The sequence below is a fragment of the Balaenoptera physalus genome (assembly GCF_965194825.1).
Source record: "Balaenoptera physalus genome assembly, chromosome: 10".
Taxonomy (NCBI): domain Eukaryota; kingdom Metazoa; phylum Chordata; class Mammalia; order Artiodactyla; family Balaenopteridae; genus Balaenoptera; species Balaenoptera physalus.
Window position 1 is genome coordinate 18974851 of NC_138889.1, and position 18636 is coordinate 18993486.

General features: G+C 49.5%; 1 protein-coding gene across 3 annotated transcripts in view; it reads right to left on the bottom strand.

The window, feature by feature from the left end:
* ZBTB16 (zinc finger and BTB domain containing 16) overlaps positions 1–18636 on the bottom strand; it is a 190500-nt gene that overhangs the window by 63806 nt on the left and 108058 nt on the right. For all 3 annotated transcript variants that reach the window (XM_082411090.1, XM_082411088.1, XM_082411089.1), the window contains exon 4: positions 1994–2080. In XM_082411090.1, coding sequence (XP_082267216.1) covers positions 1994–2080 — 87 coding nt within the window. The remainder of the gene's footprint in view (positions 1–1993; positions 2081–18636) is intronic.

An 18636-nucleotide genomic window follows, 5' to 3' on the forward strand; every position in this document is an offset into this window, starting at 1 on the left:
ACGTGGAGTTATCTCTACCTTTTTGGCCATTATAAATAATATGCTGTTATGAATACTTATGTGAAAGTTTTTGTGTAGATACATGTTTTCACACACGTAGGAGTGGAATTGCTGGGTCACACGGTAACTGTTTAACTTTCTGAAGAACTGCTCGACTGTTTTCCAAAGTGGCGGCAGCATTTTACGCTCCCACCAGCCGTGTGTGAGGGTTCTGATTGTCCCACATTCTCAACATCACTTCCTACTGCCAGTATTTTATTAGAGCTACATCTTGATGGGTGTCAAGTAGTATCTCACTGTGATTTTGATTTGTATTTCCCTGATGGCTAATGAGGTCAAACATCTTTTCGTGTGCTCAGTGACCATATGTCTATTTTTGGAGAAATGTCTATTCAGATCCTTAGCACATTTTTTATTTAGGTTATCTGTATTTTTATTATTGAGTCCTAAGGGTTCTTTACATTTTCAAACCAAAAGTTTCTCATCAGATGTATGATTTGCAAATATTTTTATCCCCCTCCCGAGGACTCTTGGCACATGCAGAATAAAATCCAAATTCCTTGCCAGGGTTGAGAGACCCACCTGATTTCCAATCTCACCTCCCACCACTCTCTGCACCTCACTCCCCACCCCCACCCCCCACCACACTGCTCTTCATGTTCTTCCTTGAACTTGTGAAGTTCAACACAGCCTCAGGGCTTTTGCAAGTGCTTGTTCCCTTTGCTCAGACCTTCCTCCCTGAAACCTTTGAATGACTCACTTCCCAACTTTAGGACTCTACTCAGATGTCTCCTTCTCAGAGAAGCCTGACCATATGATCTAAAACACCATTTTTCTCTCTATCCTGCTATATTTTTTCTCACTAGCACTTATTATGACCTGGCATTATATTGCACAATTATTTGCGTATCCTGTCTCCCTTGTAGAATCTCAGTTCCATGAAGAATGCTATCTAAAGACCCCAACAGTGCAGAGCACATTATAGGAACTGAATGAATATTTATTAAATTAAATGCATCTACTACTATTTATTGAATGTTTATTATGAGCCAGGCATTCTCCAAAGCACTTCAAATAAAGTATCTTATTTAATCTTATTTAATTAAATATCTTATTTAAGCTCCCCCAAAAATCTATGCTATGAGGTAGGTGCCATTATTACTCCACTTTTCTAACAGACGAGGAAACCCAAATTAAGAGAGCTTAAGTAACTGATCCATGGTCCCACAAATAGTAAGTGGCAGAGTCAGGATTAAACCAGGCAGTCTAAGCCATACCACTCCTGTCCCCAGTGTTCACTTCAGCAAGTCACTTTCCTTCCTTTGAACCTCGGTTTCCTCATCTATGACATGAGAGTAGCCTCCTACCTTACAAAGTTATGGAAAGACTGGACAAATGAGATCAGGTAAAGCACCGAGAACAGTGCCTGGCACACTGTGAACGTTCAGTAAGTGTGAGCTACATTGATGATGATGATGATGATGGCGCCAGTTACCACGATGAGATGACACTGATGCCGTGAAATCACAGCAATATCATTGTTCGTTAATATTGTTCAAACGCATCCCTGTGGACAGACTGCTTTCTTTCAGACAATGACTAGACTTTTGCAGAGGGAGGACCAGTCCACTACATGACGGTTTCAAAGTTAGTCAGATGGGGTGCAGGAGGTTTCCTGACCCTTCACCAAGGGAAGGGGATGCTTAGATAACATCACGGACTTCCTAAGGCCTCCACAAGAACGTACTAGAGTCTCCATGAAGACAGGATCTAAGTGGCCTATTAGAGACAGAGGTCTTGGCCTAATCCAGGGCAGCTGTTCTTCTGGGGCAAAGTCACACACATAAATTCCTGCCCAGCCAGCCCCACAAGCAAGGGTAGCTGAGCATGGCACAAGCCATCCCCACTCACAGCTCCCCTGGGGAAACAAGATACTCACGTCCATGCGCCGTCGCCCTGCGGAGGACCTGGGGGGTGGGGATCAGTCACTCACCAGTATGGGTCTGCCTGTGTGTCTCCAGGGCGTCCTCCTTCGAAAACTGGGCACCACACTGATCACAGACAAAGGCTTTGGCACCCGCTGAAAGAAAGGGGAGGCAGTTACCTTATTATCAAGAGTGATATTGCATTAGGAAAGGGGGTCGTGGGCCAAAATCTTGCAGGTGGACCCTGCGGGAGGGGGCTTAACACCTATGAAGATCCCAAGTCAGGAATAACTCATGGTCCCAGCAGCCAGCCCAGACCCTCCACCCAGATGTGATCACCCACCCAACTGAGCTCCGAATGCCCCCACCGAGGGCTCTCCCAGACAGAAGAGGGAACAGAACCAGCAAAACCAAGGCAAACAGAGATGGGGTCCAGGAGAGATGCCCAAGAAGAAGGGGGATTCTGGGGGGCTGGCTCCAGGTGAGAGATGGAAAGGAGTATAGATCCAATGAGGAGTAACGTGCCCTGTTGCCCAGATTATACTTTACGGGAAGATAGGAATTGCTGGCGTATCACTACCTGGATAAACCCCTAACTCAGTGCGTCTAAAACTAAACTGTCTACCCGGCCACCTCCTGTACCTGACCATTTAAAACCTCTGAATGACTTCCCAGTGCCTTCAGGATAAAGTCCAAACTCTACACGGTGACTCACAAAGCCCTTCTTGCACTTCTCTTTCCTGCTTCTTCTCTCTCCTCATCCTTGTTCTCTGGTCTCCAGCCCTTTGCTTCCTCACTGCAAGGTCTCCAAGCATCCTGCTGTACCTCCTCTGGCTCTGACACTCCTGCCCCTCTCCCCAGCCCCACAGTACGGCTAGCCCCGCTTCATCATTCATGCCTCAGCTCCCAAACCCTTGCCCCGTGTCTGGGTGAGGTAGCCCTTCTCTGTGCTCCCACAGCACCCTGTACATTCTGGGTCACGGCCTCACCAGGGTGTCTACTAAATGCCTGTGGCTCCATTTCCAGCTCCCCGAGGGAGGGAATATGTCATCTCATGCACACCTGCATCTGCCTGACACCCAGTGGGAACATATTACTGTACATATCTGTGGAATAAACAAAGTCAATTCAATGCAATTCAATTTGATCGACTTTTCTGGAACCATATTTACAAGCCTCAAAGCAACAGTGTCACGATGTGAAGATGACTTTCTACCACTTGCTAACAGCCTTCAAGGCTCTGTTATCTTGTCCAGGGGGCGCCTGTCACAAGCCTTGGCAGTTTTCCCTCAAAATGTCTTCTAGATGCATCTCTTCCACTGCATGTCGATAACCACTGCCCCTACCGAGGCCCCTTTTGGGTCATGTACAGAATGACCCAATGACTCAGGAGGCCTGCCACACCATCAGCCACCCTCTGATCCACCCAACAGAGGCAGGTTCCTTGAGGGCCACTTGATTCCTCACGTTTCCTTGCTCAAAAAGATACCATGGCTCAAGACATGGAAGCAACCTAAACGTCCATCAACAGAGGAATGGGTAAAGAAGATGTGGTACATATACACAATGGAATATTACTCAGCCATAAAAAAGAATGAAATAACACCATTTGCAGCAACATGGATGGACCTAGAGATTATCATATCGAGTGAAGTAAGTTGGACAGAGAAAGAGAAATATCGTATGATACCGCTTATATGCAGAATCTAAAAAGAAATGATACAAATAAATGTATTTACAAAACAGAAACAGACTTAGAGAATGAACTTATGGTTACGGCGGGGAGGGGGGAAGGAAGGGAGAGTTAGGGAGTTTGGGATTGACATGTACACACTGCTATATTTAAAAAGGATAACCAATGAGGACCTACTGTATAGCACAGGGAACTCTGCTCAATGTTACGTGGCAGCCTGGATGGGAGGGGAGTTTGCAGGAGAATGGATACATGTATATGCATGGCTGAGCCACTTTGCTGTGCACCTGAAACTATTACAATATTGTTAATCGGCTATATGCCAATATAAAATTAAAAGTTAACATAAAATACAGCGGCTTACAATTTGCACTGATTCTAAATTCCTCTTCTTGGCTTCAAGGACTTCCATAACCTGACCCAGTTGTCTGTCCAGCTCCACCGGGAGCTGTCCTCACTGGCCCCCTGTGGGCGCCGCTCGACCCTCGGTGGGTCTCTGTGCCCGAGCAACGCCCCGCCTCATTCCTGTCCGCTCCGGTCCTAGTCGATTTCCAAGACCGGAGTACGCATGCGCCAAGCACGCCGGCCCCTCACTGCTCTACCCTTTCCAATCTGCAGCTGCACTGCGTACCTTTCAACACGTCTGAGCATTTCTTTAAGCGTACCTGTGTTTTAGTTTCATATCGGAGTCTTGTAAGAGACAGAACTACTTCTTCCACATATTTGTAGTAGAAAGCAGTCTAGTGCTGTTTTCAAACCATCTCAGATTTCCTGAGGCTGTGGCGTATACCAGGCAGGAGGCTAAGTATTCAGGATGTATCATTTCATTTAATCCTAACTACCTTTTAAAGGACATAGTATGAACATACCCATTTAGCAGATGAGACAACTCAAGATCAGAGAGGTTAAGTAGCTTTCCCAATGTCACACAGTAGGTAACCACAGAGGTGGATTCAAACCCAGGGAGCCTGACTTCAGAGCCTTTGCTCTTAATCCCTATACCCTTCAGCCTCCCTAGGGGTCCATCTGCAAAGATGCTTCATGAATATGAAGTTGGGCTCTGAACTCCCTTTCCCCAAATAAAAAAATTAAAATCTAATTTATGCTTTTATACATCAAGGTTTTGTAAAATTCTATTTGGAAAAAAGGGTTCCACTACTTTTTAAATAGTTTTAAAATCTTGGCCTTGGAGTATTTAGCACATTAAGGGCGAGAACTCAGAATACAAGTTGTACTAGTCTAGACTTAAACACTAATAAACATTTAGGGCATTGATCTTGTCTACATTCCTAATGAGGAGCAGGATATACCCTCTATTAGACGCTCAATAAATATCAGTTGACGAACTAAATAAATGAGTGATAAAGTACCCCAGTAAAGATATGAAATCACTTTTCCTTAAGCGCTTTAAAAATAAATATTGTCATTTGTCTTAGGCGGCTGGAGTTGAATTTCGCCTCAAGGCAGGGAGAATACCATGATCCCCTCCAGGTGTCCCTACAAGCTGCAGGGCTTCCTAGGGCTAAGGACCTGTCAGCAGCTTCTAGAGCTTCAAAGAAAGAGCCAGGGAACTCGAAGGCAAAGCAGTCACAACTTGTGTTCACACTAGAGACAGCCAAGCCACTTCCCATCCATTTATAATGGAAATGCAGCAAGTACCTCAAAGGGCAGAGGTGGGAAGACTGGGGGTGGATGAACTCGAAGCCCCGTCATAGTGAGAAACTTTCCCCAGTTCCAAATCATTAGCCAGCAATGATTTTCTGCCGATCTGTAAGGGATCGGATTTTAATTGTATTTATTTCTTTATTTCTATATCCCACCGGTTCTCATGGCTCCCTAAAGAAGAAAGGGGGAGGAGGGGCCTGAGGAGGGAAGCAGGAACTGCAAAGGGGAGGGTGCCCCGTGGACTCGCCATCACCATCGCCATCGCCATGGTGCTGGAGCCCTGCCTCTGGGTGAGGAACCTACTCGTGCCACAGCTTCAAAGGGCTGGGGGGGGGTAGGTTTCTTAGAAAACAGCCATCCATGTGGCTGCAGGAGCATCTGCTTTAATGACTGAGAAGCAGGGAGAAAGGAAGGAGTGCAGGTAGGCAGTCAAGGGCCGGATGTATGCCATCATACAAGCTCAGATGAAGATAAAGCAAATTAGCACACAGGATCTCGGCAAGGCTGCCGGCTTGGCCCTGGCCTGACCACATCTGGATGCCCTCAAAGTCCTCCCCGCTCCACCCCTGCCTTGCTGAAGTCACAAAACTGAGCTGAGTGTGTGAAAGTCCCCTGTCTTCAGGGACTGTGGGTGACAACCCCCCTCCCACGCCAGCCCCCATTCATGAAGCCTCCGCACTCCCCACCGCCACCCAGACTCCCCCCAAACCCCCAGCCCAACAGCAAGGACGGGCAGTTCCAGGACACAAGAGCCAAGCAGAGAGAGGCAGAGACCCCCTCTCTCGCAAGGAGGCATGTGCCTTTAAATTGTCTCTGTAATGGCTGGCTCAGAGGCAGAAATATTTGGCAGCCCTGAAATTAAAAGTGATAAATTTCCTCACCGAGCTTTGATCAATAATAGAGGCCTCATCTGTTAATCAATAAGACAGTCTTGGCCTGTTTACTGTGCATATGTTGTTCGCTGCTGCCTTCAGTATGATGTCAGGTTTGCATTCAGAGTCACTCAAGTGTGCATAAACCACACCGCCGTTCCCAAAATGCATTACGGTGACATCATTCAGCCACTAATATATTTATAAAGCATCAGTGCAAGGGGGTCGGGGGGGAAGGAAGGAGGTCATGCCAGTTGAACACAATGGGCACGTACGGACATATCAGCTGCATTTACCACCCCACCCCCAATATTTCCTGGGGCTCATCCTGGAGTGGGGAGAAGTCCAGGGCACGGCTCAGGGACAGACATTCCTCCCCATCTCGTTCCTACACAAAGACGATGTTTTTGGAATGTCTGTTAAGTAGATACCAAGGCGGGGCTTACAGCAAATGGACGAAAGAGACAAATCCCTGCCCTCAAAGAGCTTATATTCTAGAGGGGAAGGCACATTTTTAAAAGTCAAGTAAGGGACTTCCCTGGTGGTCCAGTGGTTAAGACTCTGCACTCCCACTGCAGGGGGCACGGTGTTCGATCCCTGGTCCGAGTAAGATCCCGCATGCTGCACAGTGCGGCCAAAAAAAATTGTTTAATTTAAAAAATAAAAGTCAGGTAAATATAAAATAGGTGGCAATAAGCAATAAAGAGAGAAATAAGTGAAGAGAGACAGAGAGGGCGGGGGCTGCTATTTTATATGGGATGATCTGACATCTGAAGGGAGAATGAGAAGGTAAGCCCACTCTCTAAGAAAGCCCGTTCCAGGCAAAGGAAGAGCGAGGAGGCTGGCCGGTTGGTATAGCATAAGAGAGGGGAGAGGGAGAGATGGGGTATGGATTGCAGGGAGAGAAATTAAATAGCAAAGAGGCAGAACCATACCACGATAAAGTGGGCTAGACCCACGCATCCTCCCCAGCAATTACAGATCTGAGTGAACTAGAGGAGGTCATGGTAAGATCCAGCGTGGGGAGAACTGGGTCCCGGGCCTGGCTCAGCCGCTCCCTGCTGTGGACCTCACACACTTCACCACACCTCAACGCGCCTGTGTCCCCGTCTGTGAAATGGGAATGATCAGATCCGTGTGCCTCACTGGAGGCTGTCAGGATTGAAGGAGACGGTGGATGTTAACAAACACAAAACTTGTTAATTGCCAGGCACTCTGTGGCTATGAGATTACTAATGTTCTTGATACTTCCGGGGGCGGCGGGGGCGAGCAGAGGAATGTGGTTAAGAGCTCAGGATTCGGGTAAGACAGATCCCAGTTCAAATCCCAGCCAAGCTAATCACCAGCTGTGCCCCTCAGCGAGTTGCCTCACCTCAGTGAGGCTGTCGCTCCATCTGTAAAATGGGAATAGCGAGAGACAGTCCCAAAGGGGTCGTGACAAGGTGGGGAAAGCGCTGGGGCCATGCATGGGGGCAGAGCCACAGAACCGGTCAGTGGCGCTGACCATCAACCCAGCCAGGCTCGGAGCCAGGACTCCTTTCAAGAACTCCTTTGTGCAAAGTATGATTGATTTTTACTGAAATTCAGTGTACAGCTATTTGGAGGCCATTTATCTTGTGTAAAGTGAGTCTCACATTTGTAAAGACATATTTCACTATAATCGCACGCACGTGCACACACACACCCACCCCTTGTCCTGCTAATTTAAACGTGAGTGATTGTCTTGTTGAAGGAGCAGGAAGATGGGTCATACGACCAGCATGTCAATATTGGCAGCTCTTCCTCCCTCCCACGGCACCCCCTCCCCCAGCTTTTACATCCGAACCTGACAAGCCCCAGGAGCCCCATTCACAGGTCCTGTGCTGCCTTCTGAGCTCCTTTCCTCTTTTCTGTCTCCCCAGCGGACTGTAAGCTCCGTGAGAGCAGGGCTGGCATCAGTCTTGTCCTCTTCTCCATTCCCAGTTCTCCACTCTGTGCCTGACACACAGTTGGTGGTCACTGATTGCCCGATAAACAAAGAAACCCTCGGGTAGGTTCCCGGGCACAGAACTGGCCTGGGAAGGGGGTACTGACAGGCTGTCCCCTAGGGGGTGGCAGAGTCCTTCTACACACCCTGGGTTCTCTGCTGTCCCTTTTTCAAAACTCAAGGAAATGGTCTCTGGCTGGAACTCAGGCAGTTTGGGGGAGAAGGAAAGGAAAGCTTAGAAAGTGGAGCTGTCTGCTTCCTGCGGAGGAGGATGTCCCTTTCGTTGGCCCTCCGCTCCTCGCCCAGCCGCCCAGGACTCACAGCCCCGCAGCAAACAAGCAAGGCCTCCTCCAGGACATTCAGGGGGCTCCGGTCAGCCCGAGTGGACCCTTCACCGGCTGGCAGAGGTCTGCTGGTGATCACACTCCCGGCCCAGGCGCTGGGTTCATCTGAGAGTCAGTGTGAAGGGAAAGACAGACAGACAGACATTCTCGCCCCTGCCAGTCTCCCAGGGCTGCTGCACCAGGGGAAGCAGGAGCTGCCTGACCATTCTGAATTCACCCCTTTCCCCCTGACTTCCTGATGCCTCCAGAAAGTTAAACGGGGGCCAGAGGAAGGAGGAGGGTTCACAGCAGGTTAAGGCTGGGTGAAAAGAAAGGAGGCAGTCGCCACAGCCCACATGGAGGCTGGAGCCGGTGTAAGGCCTCCGTGTGTGGGAGCCACTTCACTCTGGGCTAAGGATACCCCTGACTCGCAGGAATCAAAGGAGAGACATGCCAGAAAAGCACTTTCAAAACCATAAAGCTTTCTATCAAATGCCCAGCATTCCAGCAGCAACACAGCTGAAATCCAGTGGAAGCATGTCAGGCAGTCTCCCCGTAGCTGTGTTCCTCCTCAGCCACTACCTCTGGCTTCTCCCCCTTGGCAGAGTATAGAACCTTCCTCCCTACTGGCCTTACTGCCCAGAAATGGGGTGGGGGGGTCCCGAGCATCTAGGAAGGGGACGAGAAGATACTGAACACAATCAGATGTGGGCCGGAGTCTCTCTGAAGTAAATAAGGCAGAAGCCAATGAGAGAAGAAAACAATTGCAAAATCCCTCCCCCTCCAAAACTTCTCCCACCCCCGTGCTAACAAGAAGTGGGGGGGGGGAGGAACCACTGAAAAAACACCTAACGTTTGCCAGCATCTGATGTTGAGTACTGTGTCCTTTTTCTTTTAATTCCTTGAGATTTTAAAATAAACATCTTGACTGTTCTGATGAGATATGCATGCCTGCTTACATAAGGAAGTACAGAGTGTACCAAAACAGCAGACCCAAAAAAAGCATAAGCTGTCAGAACAATGAGTACAGACGCCGGGCATTTTACAACGGGCCATGGTGTACAGTTTTATTTACAGTACCTCTTATCTGACAGAGAACAGTACACTGGCTGCCAATTCCAAAGGCCAGCACTGCGTGTTCTTTCACTCAAGGAGATGTGTACTCCCTCAGAGGAGCTGGAAGGCCTGCTCTCTCTCTAACACGCTCTTTCTCTCTCTCTTTCACCTTTATCAACAAAACAGAAACTGATACAAAACCAGCACCTCCGTAAGATACACAGATTCAGGGGAGAGGGAAGAGGGAAAGCAGGTGGGCAGATGTGGGTTGCCTGGAAAACCACCAGCCCTACTGATCGGCTCAGAATATGGTTCAAGGGTAGTTCTCCGTGACCACGAAGGAGGAGAAAGGTCCTCAGGGCCTGGCCTCACTACAGGATGGGGGTGGGGGGGATGAACTAATGACACAGGACCTCAATCAAAGGTAGGACTGAGAAAGCCACCAGGACAGTCTCCCTGGCCGGGCGACAGAGATCATTGAATGACTGGGGATTTCAGGCAGCAGGCTTTCCGATCTCTGGAAGTCAATCTCCCATCAATGACCTGGTAAGTGCCAGACACCTCACATCTGGCTAAAAGTCCATTCTGTAGAAGATGAGATCTCGGAATGGGTCAAAAGGAAGGGCTGAGGCATCTCTAGTCTGGGAGACCATTTCTTAGCCTACCTAATAAACATCATACTACCAGGAGGTTCTAGGGTACCCTGGCACCCTTGGCTTTCACTGTTCCTGCTCTCATATCTCACAGAGAAAACAGAGGTCCACCTTGTCCCTTATCCCTGCCACTCAGTTCGCAGACCAGAGAGGCTTAGAAAACTCCTTTGTTGTCACTCTTAGCACCAGCAGGTAACCCGATAGGCTTAGAAACACAGTCCATGGCCAGCAGAAACACACACACTCAATATACAGCTGCCTAGTAGAGAAGAACCCTCGTTCTGGGATCAAACAAACACAGGTTCAAGTCCTGGGTTCTACCATTTCTAGCTACCACCCTGGGTAAACTAATTATCTTCTCTGGACCTGTTTCTTCACCTGTAAAAACTGGGCACAGAATATCTACTTCACAGGGTTGAGTGGTGATTCATTTAAATAGTGTATGTAAAGTCTTTCCCACCACGTCCAGCATCCAGCAACTGCTCAGTAAAAGCTACTTGTCCCTACCATCATCTTTATTACCATTGCTTCCTCCCCCAGTGTCAATGTCTGGAACCCACAGAGACGTCAAATGCATGCAATAAACATATCATAACATTTAAAATATTCTTACCACCCCAGACCAAACACAAAGAGAAAAAAGGAAGGAGGAGAGACTCCCACTCTGGGTAAGTCTTCAGCAGACTTTCTCTGGGGAGTGGAAGATAAAGAAAGGCAAATGACAATGATGGTTGTGCACCCCCAAGACACCCCCCATACAAACCAACAATGTACAAGTAAAGAAATGGCCCATCTCCCCTCAGCTCCCAACACTCACGGCCAAGTTTTGACAGGCATTACCATCCTCCTACTGAGATGAGTGCAAACCTATTTAAGGTGAATTATTTTAAATAAAATACAAGTTGGATGGTAAATCTGTTGCAATGAAAACAACATACAAATCTTCCTGAAATCTAAGAGTGCTGATTTAGGGGTTCACCTTACCACTGCCTTTAATCCCTTTCTTGCCCAGGCAACTTTCATGATTGGCTAATCAAAGTATGGTGGGAATCAGTGCCATGGCACAAAAACCTCTCTTACCGTGGGAATGTCAGCCCTTGCCGTGATGCAGTAGACTTTCTTCCAGACACACCGTGCCAACTCAGAGATCTCCCCGGGGTAAAGCCCTACAGTGGCTAGTGGCTAGACATGGCTTTGGGGTTCTGCCATTCACTGGTGGTATGGGCCTGGCATCAACTTTGTGGCCTTAACTTCCCTCCTTAAAATGGGGTTATCTGTCCTCCTAAGATAGTGTGAACAAGAACCGGTATGAAGTACCTGGCACCCAGTAAGTGCCTAGATAGTTATTATGATTATGGAATAATTTCACTTCATCAAGTTGATGAACTCCAAGAGACCAGCCTTTGGCCTGAGCCTTTAGTAACTCCCGTAATACTCCAGCCCCACAGCTCCTGGGAGAAGGCCCACCTGCAATGAGTATATGGCCCAGAAAGGTGAGACACTGCATTCTCTGGGGCTCTTGAATGCATGGGCTTCAGCTGTTTGGGACGAGAGAAGAGCCCCCCCCACCCAGATGAGGCAGGTGGACAGCTGGCTCGAGGAGGGGTCTGCTGGCCAGGGGCACCCAGGGGTACCCAGCTTTCCTGCAGCAGCACAGAGAGAAATGGACCCAGAGCCCTGACTGTCCGTGCCTGAGCTGTGTGGCCTTGGGTGAGTCACTTCATTTCCCCATCTATAAATGACAAGTTTTTAGTTGAGACCTAAGGGAGAAGAAAAGATGACAGGGTGTTGTTGGAGAAGCAGCTGGAAGCACATGGCAAAGAAGGCTAAGCACGGCTGAAAAAGGGGCTCAAATGCTTACAACCCTTGGTTATGGGACGATGGTGGCTGGATCAAGCTGGGGCTGGATCCAGTCAGGGGGTTCCCTCCCCAGGGGAAGACCTTTCTCTATCAGGCGGGCAAAGTGGGACGGACAGTCCAGACACTGAGAGAATCATTAGCCAGAGAGAGCTGGCCTGAGCCAGCGAGGCAGAGGCTGACCCCTGAGTTCCAGGGAAAACCCAAGCTTTCAGGTGTTCATGGCTTCGTCCTGTAGCACTGCAGTCTTGGCTTTTGTTAAGAAACTAAGTAAAAAGGCCAGAAAAACCCCAGTGGGGATTTCCGCCATGATTTTACTGGATATCCCCTCAACCCTTGGTCACCAACAATCGTCTTCCTCCCTGGTCCCCACTTGGGGATTCTCAGGTGAGAGGATCATAATGGAAAGAGGGCTTGCTGCTGGCATCTAGCAGCCTCAAAGCACTTTTTGGGACCTAAGCCTTTGGCCTCCTGCTCTCAGCCTCAATTACCTTGCTCCTTCTACTGAAGCACCTCCAGAGCTCCCTGTCACGGGCCTTCACCCGAAATCTGGCATGGAGGGGACGCACCCCCGCCTCCCAGGGTTAAGGGTCATGAGTACTGCCTGGATGATGGGGAAAAGTAAAACCAGGCCACTGCAGGGGTGATGGCCAGAATCAAAACCCTGCCTACCCACAAATCACAAGCTGATGTCTACCACCACTCCAGTCCCCTAACATGCCCTGATACTCCCTCCAATTAAATTTTCCCTTGAGGTGCTTTCAGAGAAAAGGGAGGGCAGCCTTGCTCAGCCCTAACTGCATTCTGGCCCTCCCTCCCTTTCTCCTCGCAGGATCCTTCCTCCCTCATTTCTCACTGACTGAAAAGCATGCCAAGGCCTCTCACAGCCCTGGGATCTCTTTGGGATCTGTATAGAGGGAATTCCTTTATCCCCACTCCTTTCAGAATCCCCTGCTCTCTCCCAACGCCTGGCACCTTTCTCCAATTCCACTTGCAACCGTGTGTGTGTGTGTGGTGTGTGTGTGTGTGTACTTTGTTTTTAAGTTAAAATACCCCTAGGCAATCATATTTCAACAGGTGACAAGGAACAAAGCATTTCAGAGGGCTTCAAATGCTGTCACAGTGTGACAACCAGCGGGCAGGGATCTGCATACAAGTGTCTGTTGACTATTCCCTTGGCTGTGACCTGTAAGAGCCCTGCAGACAGGAACTTCTCTTCTCCTGAGAGCCCCACCAGGAAGCCATGCCACAGCCCTCACAGACATCCAGCCAGGCTGCCGGGAAGAGGCAGGATTCAGTCATTGTCAAGTCTATCCCTGGCTTTGATGTCGACAGATTCCAGCTCAGGTGCCCACCAGCTGCATCAAGAGGAGAAGCAGTCTAACCTCTCTGGGCCTCGGTTTCCTCACCTGCTAAAGAGGTAATGGTACATCCCTTGTATCCTACAAGGGGGACTGTGAAATTGCACAACTCCAGGGGGCACCACTCAGCCAGAAATGAGGCCACAAGCTTGTTAGGAAGTTCACATGAGATGATGCACGTGAAGGTGCCCAGCAATGGGAACTGGCGTTTGGCAACTGCACCCTAACTCTTCCCTTCCCAGGATGCTAGGGGTCCCGCAAGGGCTGCCCTGCGATGAGGAACAACGACGCTACTGCTGCTGCAGCACTGACGGTAATAACAAGAACACTGATAACTAACACTTAGTGAACATTTATTACAAAATAAATAAGCGCCATACTAACTACTTTATGTGCCACATACCACTTAACTCTGCCATCAATTCTAAGATTATCCCCATTTTATAGAGGTGAAAATTGAGGTTTGAAAAGCTTAGTTCACTGGTCCAAGGTCTCATAGCCAGTAAGTGTAAAGAAAGAGAAACAAACTCAATCAGGGTCACAGCATGGGAAGCCCACCTAACCATCAGGGCCTCTGATTATATAAAAGGTTAAAGAGTAAGAAGTTCACATTAAGGCGAGTAGAAAAAGGTCCCAGAGGCAATGTGCTCGAGGCCTCTGCTGTTCTCCATACTCTGGCTCATCCCTGGAGGTAGGAGATCTTTCCCACAATCTCTGAGGCCACCTCCTCAGTTCATCCCTCTTCTTTAAAGAACAACCCTCCCCTCTTGGTCCAGGAATGCGCCACCGCTGTCCATCAGACAGGGCCTGGACTGATCTGGCTGTGCTGTGGACGCATGTACTACTCGGCCTCTGTTTCTCCACCTGTAAAATGGACATCTTGTTCCTGCCCCCCCACCCACCGCCACCTAAAGCTGTCACGGGGAGGAATGAGTTCAAGATATGAAAATGTGCAGGGCTTGACAGAAGAAAAAGGTACCACCGATCTTCAAGACTGACTTCCAATAAAGCCACAGTTGGGAATATCCTTCCATGATTGGCTCCCTTCCTGGGCATTCTCCTTTTGGCTTGTAAGCCAGCAAGATATTTTATCATAAAAAACAATCAACCGTATTCACTTAAAGTAGAAAAATGGTCTCTCACATTGATGAATGACAGCAAACTACAAAGAATGAAGTAGACAAGGTTTTCTAGGTTGACCTTCAGTTAACCAAAAAGTCCCTTTCTTCCATCTTCCCTGAGCATCCTAGCTAATCCAGGCCCGACAGAGCAGATGCTCAACCTTGGCTCTGAGGTCTCTCCCCATCCCCAGCTCTGTCTGCATGTGCCCCTATAACCTGCCCTTTACTCACTGCCCGAATTAGATCCCCCCCCACCAAGAGCAGCAGGTAAATCCAATTAGTTTAGGGCTGAATGTGTAAATTTTAGGGTAAGGTGTCCATGCTGGACTCCAGCATTGTCAGTTACTTTAAATTCATTAATACACACACACACACACACACACACACACACACACACACACACACACACACACACCTTGGGGGGGGGAGGGGTGTTCTTCAAAACCAAGGCAGAAGCAACCAATCCACAGCTTCCACTGTCACTCTATTCTTGATGAACAGCTGGGAAAGAGGCCCATCACCTGGCTTGCCCGTCATAACACCCACCACACCCCATCTCAGACCACCGGGGGCCCCGGGGACTGCCACCCTCCCTCCCCTTCCTCAGGCCCCTCAGTGGCACCTCGAGGCTGCCAGTCTCTTCAGGCCTGCTGTGGCTTTCAGAAAACAGAGCATTTCTATTTTTAGCACTTCTCAGCCTAATAATACTCCCCAACACCCATTCAGCTTAATCACTTTATTGAGGGCAAGAAGCAGGCTCTCCAGCCCGGGTGCTTCTGATGTTAGGAAGTAGTAAAATGTTCAAACTGGTTAAAAATGACACTCACTGGTTTGCCTTTGGTGTTTCTGAAACCTTAATTGTGGCTCAGGCTGTGGATCTAAAGAAGCTTGCAGGTTTCAGAGTCTTTCTTCCTTACCCCCTGCACCATAATTGAGGTGTTACATTACAGCCACGGCATTGACAGTTCCAGGCTCAAAATTCAGGAGCCTTAAGACTCCACACTTTTCCAAACAGCAACATTGCCTGTCGCACTTCATGCCCATTCTTAACATGAGCCATCAACCCCGCCCCCCACCCCCCAGGAAAAAAAACCCTTGCCTTTTCTGGCTGACCTCATGCAAAAAGTCCAGGCAGGGTAAATATTTCCCATGTTTAGCCTTATTAAAGTGCATCTGACAACTAAAATGGCATCGAATTGCTGCTTGAAAACTGCAAAGTTTGTTTGGTGTCATTGGAGGACCTGAGAATTTGGTGAGTGCAGAATATAGGCTGTTGGCAGCTCTTCCAAAACTTCAGGGTGAGCTTTTGCAAGCATGCAGTCTGTGCCGCATGAGCTAGGGGCTGAGAGAAGTGGGCAGCCAGGAAAGGACTGGAAACAGGAGAGAACTGGAAGCTGGAATTTTACCTCTGAGGTTAAGACCAGGGGCTTTGGAGGCAGGCAGACCTGCGTTTACAGCCCCACTCTGCCTCCTCCTTGCTGGGCAATCCTGAGCAAGTAAACTCAGTTTCCTCATCCATAAAGTGGACATAACAATAGGGGTCGTCATAGGGGTCTCGTGGGGATCACGTGAGATCATGGAATAAAGTGTCTGGCACAGTCCCGGGCAACTGTCAGCCCTCAGTAAATGTCGGCCACCCTTATAACTGTTGCCTTTGGCCTTCTCCCTTCTGCCGTGGGCGCCCTCTAAGACGAAGCGTTTGGTCTTTGTCTCTTCAGCCTTGCACAACCACAAAAAAGGAATCTGGCACTAAAACAGCTAACCATAGCCAGCTGTGCAGCCTCAAGGTCCCTGGACACGAGGGAGGGAGCCCCTGTGGGTTCACGGTGGCTGACAGAGGCTGCCCCAAAGCTGAGGCTTTGAGGGATGACTTCTCAGGCCCCTCCCAGCTAAACAGGCCACAGTCGGGTCCTAGGCCTGCAAACTCACCTGGCCAAGGCTCTTCCACATTCCTGGGCCGCTCCCTCCCTTTCTTTCCTTCCTTCCTAGGCAAGGGGCTCGAGGCACCTTCATAAACTTCCTGTTCTTCAGAAGGCAGAGGCGGAATGCCTCATTAAGTTTCCCAGCTAATTTTACAATTTAACCAAACAACACATTCCTGCCTCGATGCAGCCAGCCTCTGACTGGGACAAATTTATAACTGTGCGATGGAGAAAGAAGAAGGGCCAGGCCAGAGACTGAAGGCAGAGTCCTGAAAACTGAAGCAGGAGATGGAGAAGAGAAAAAACGGGCCACATACTTTTTAAACAAAATAGCTCTACATTTGCTCACAGAGCAGAATCCTAGGCTGTGCCAGGCTGAGAAGTTAGGGAAGAAAGCCACGCAGGGCATGCGGTGTCAGAAAGACATAGAGCTCTGTGACAATGACCCTCCCTGCCCCCCCGGGGGGCCGGGGGCTATATCTGGAAGCACAGTTACATGCTGTCCTCTGAGGGGCATGATTCAATGCAGGTGGGCGGCCGGCCAGAGGCCCGGCAGGGCCACCCAGAGGACAAGGTCGGCTTGGCAAGGCCCCAGGGCCTTGCCAAGGGCGCTGAAAAGTCCTTCCCAGGCCCGCTTAGCCCAGACCTGCGGGTGGCAGGCTCAGGCCCTGACCTCCTGATTACGACTCTGGCTGGGGGTGTGGTACCAGGGAGGGTAGCATGTCTAAGAAAGTTTCACCATAAAGAATCCTCTGGGACAGAAAAGACTGTATTTACGCAGGCCCACACCTCACCCACCCAGGATGGACAGACCCCAGTTGAGACAGAGAGTGCGATTCCAGCCTCGTTACCTGCGGTCAGGCCTGCTCTCAGCGCACACGTCAGCCATGAAGATGCTGGCCTGTGAGTCTCCCTGCCTCCTGGTCAGCTGTCCCCAGGCTTCCGATGCCTGTACCCATCTCTCTCCATCCTATAGTCCAGAGCGTCTGACTCTGGACCCCAAATCTCAATCCATGTAAACCTGGCCCATCAGGGCTCTCCCAGGCGTGCCGGGTTGTTCTCATCAGGCCCCAACAAAGGGACCAGGCAATCGGGGCTGTTCAGGCAGAAATCCCCGACTGAGAGCAGCCTCCCAGAAGAGCTGCTCTCGAGGCCTTTGTCTCTCCTGGGCTCCTCTTAATGAAGAAATAAAACGAAGAGGATTCCAGCAAATCAAAAGTTTCAGGGAGTTCTCTCCTTACCTGGAGTTACCTTGTTACTGAAAACCACCATGGCCTTGTATAATTACTCCAGCAAAATGCTCATTGCAGCCGCCAATGAGCTCCCGGTACTCCATTAGCTTGTAATAGTCAGCGAGAGCCACCGAGCTTTAATCCGACTACCCCAGAAGACTTCTTATCCCAACGACCTAATGAAAAGTTTAGAACTTCCTTTTTTTTTTTTCCTTTTCTCAGGCAAGCAAAAGAATTCCAATCAAAATAAGATGGTTGGTCGGGAGGAGGAGGGAGCGTGTTAACTACCGGGGAAAAGTCTAGAAGAGATGCCTTCGTGAGGTTGAATCCTGGAGAGGACCCAAGGGAAGCAGCGCCAACCTCCGCCTTCACGCCGCACACACAGGGGCTTCACCACGTGGTCTGAGAAGGTGGGCGGGGCCCTGGCGGCCTCAGCCTAAGAAATTCCTCCCCCTTCCTCCATACCCTCCAGGGCGGCCAAGTCTCTGTCCTCAACCTCAGAGGCGCAGCCCTCTAAGCTGTGTGTTCTCAACCCGGGCTTCGCGGAGCCTGGGCACTCGCGACATATTCTGGAGTTCACCTAGTCTTGCATGAGAAACATAGTATATTCTGGATCTGCATCCGGCTTGAAACCCCACTTTCACATTTGTGTTTGTTTTGTGGACACCTCAAAATGGAGGGACCATCTGAAGTGCCAGCTTTTCATTTTTTTTTAAATTTTATTTATTTATTTATTTATTTATTTATGGCTGTGTTGGGTCTTCGTTTCTGTGCCAGGGCTTTCTCTAGTTGCGGCGAGCAGGTGCCACTCTTCATCACGGTGCGCGGGCCTCTCACCGTCGCGGCCTCTCCCGTTGCGGAGCACAGGCTCCAGACGCGCAGGCTCAGTAGTTGTGGCTCACGGGCCCAGTTGCTCCGCGGCATGTGGGATCTTCCCAGACCAGGGCTCGAACCCGTGTCCCCTGCATTGGCAGGCAGATTCTCAACCAC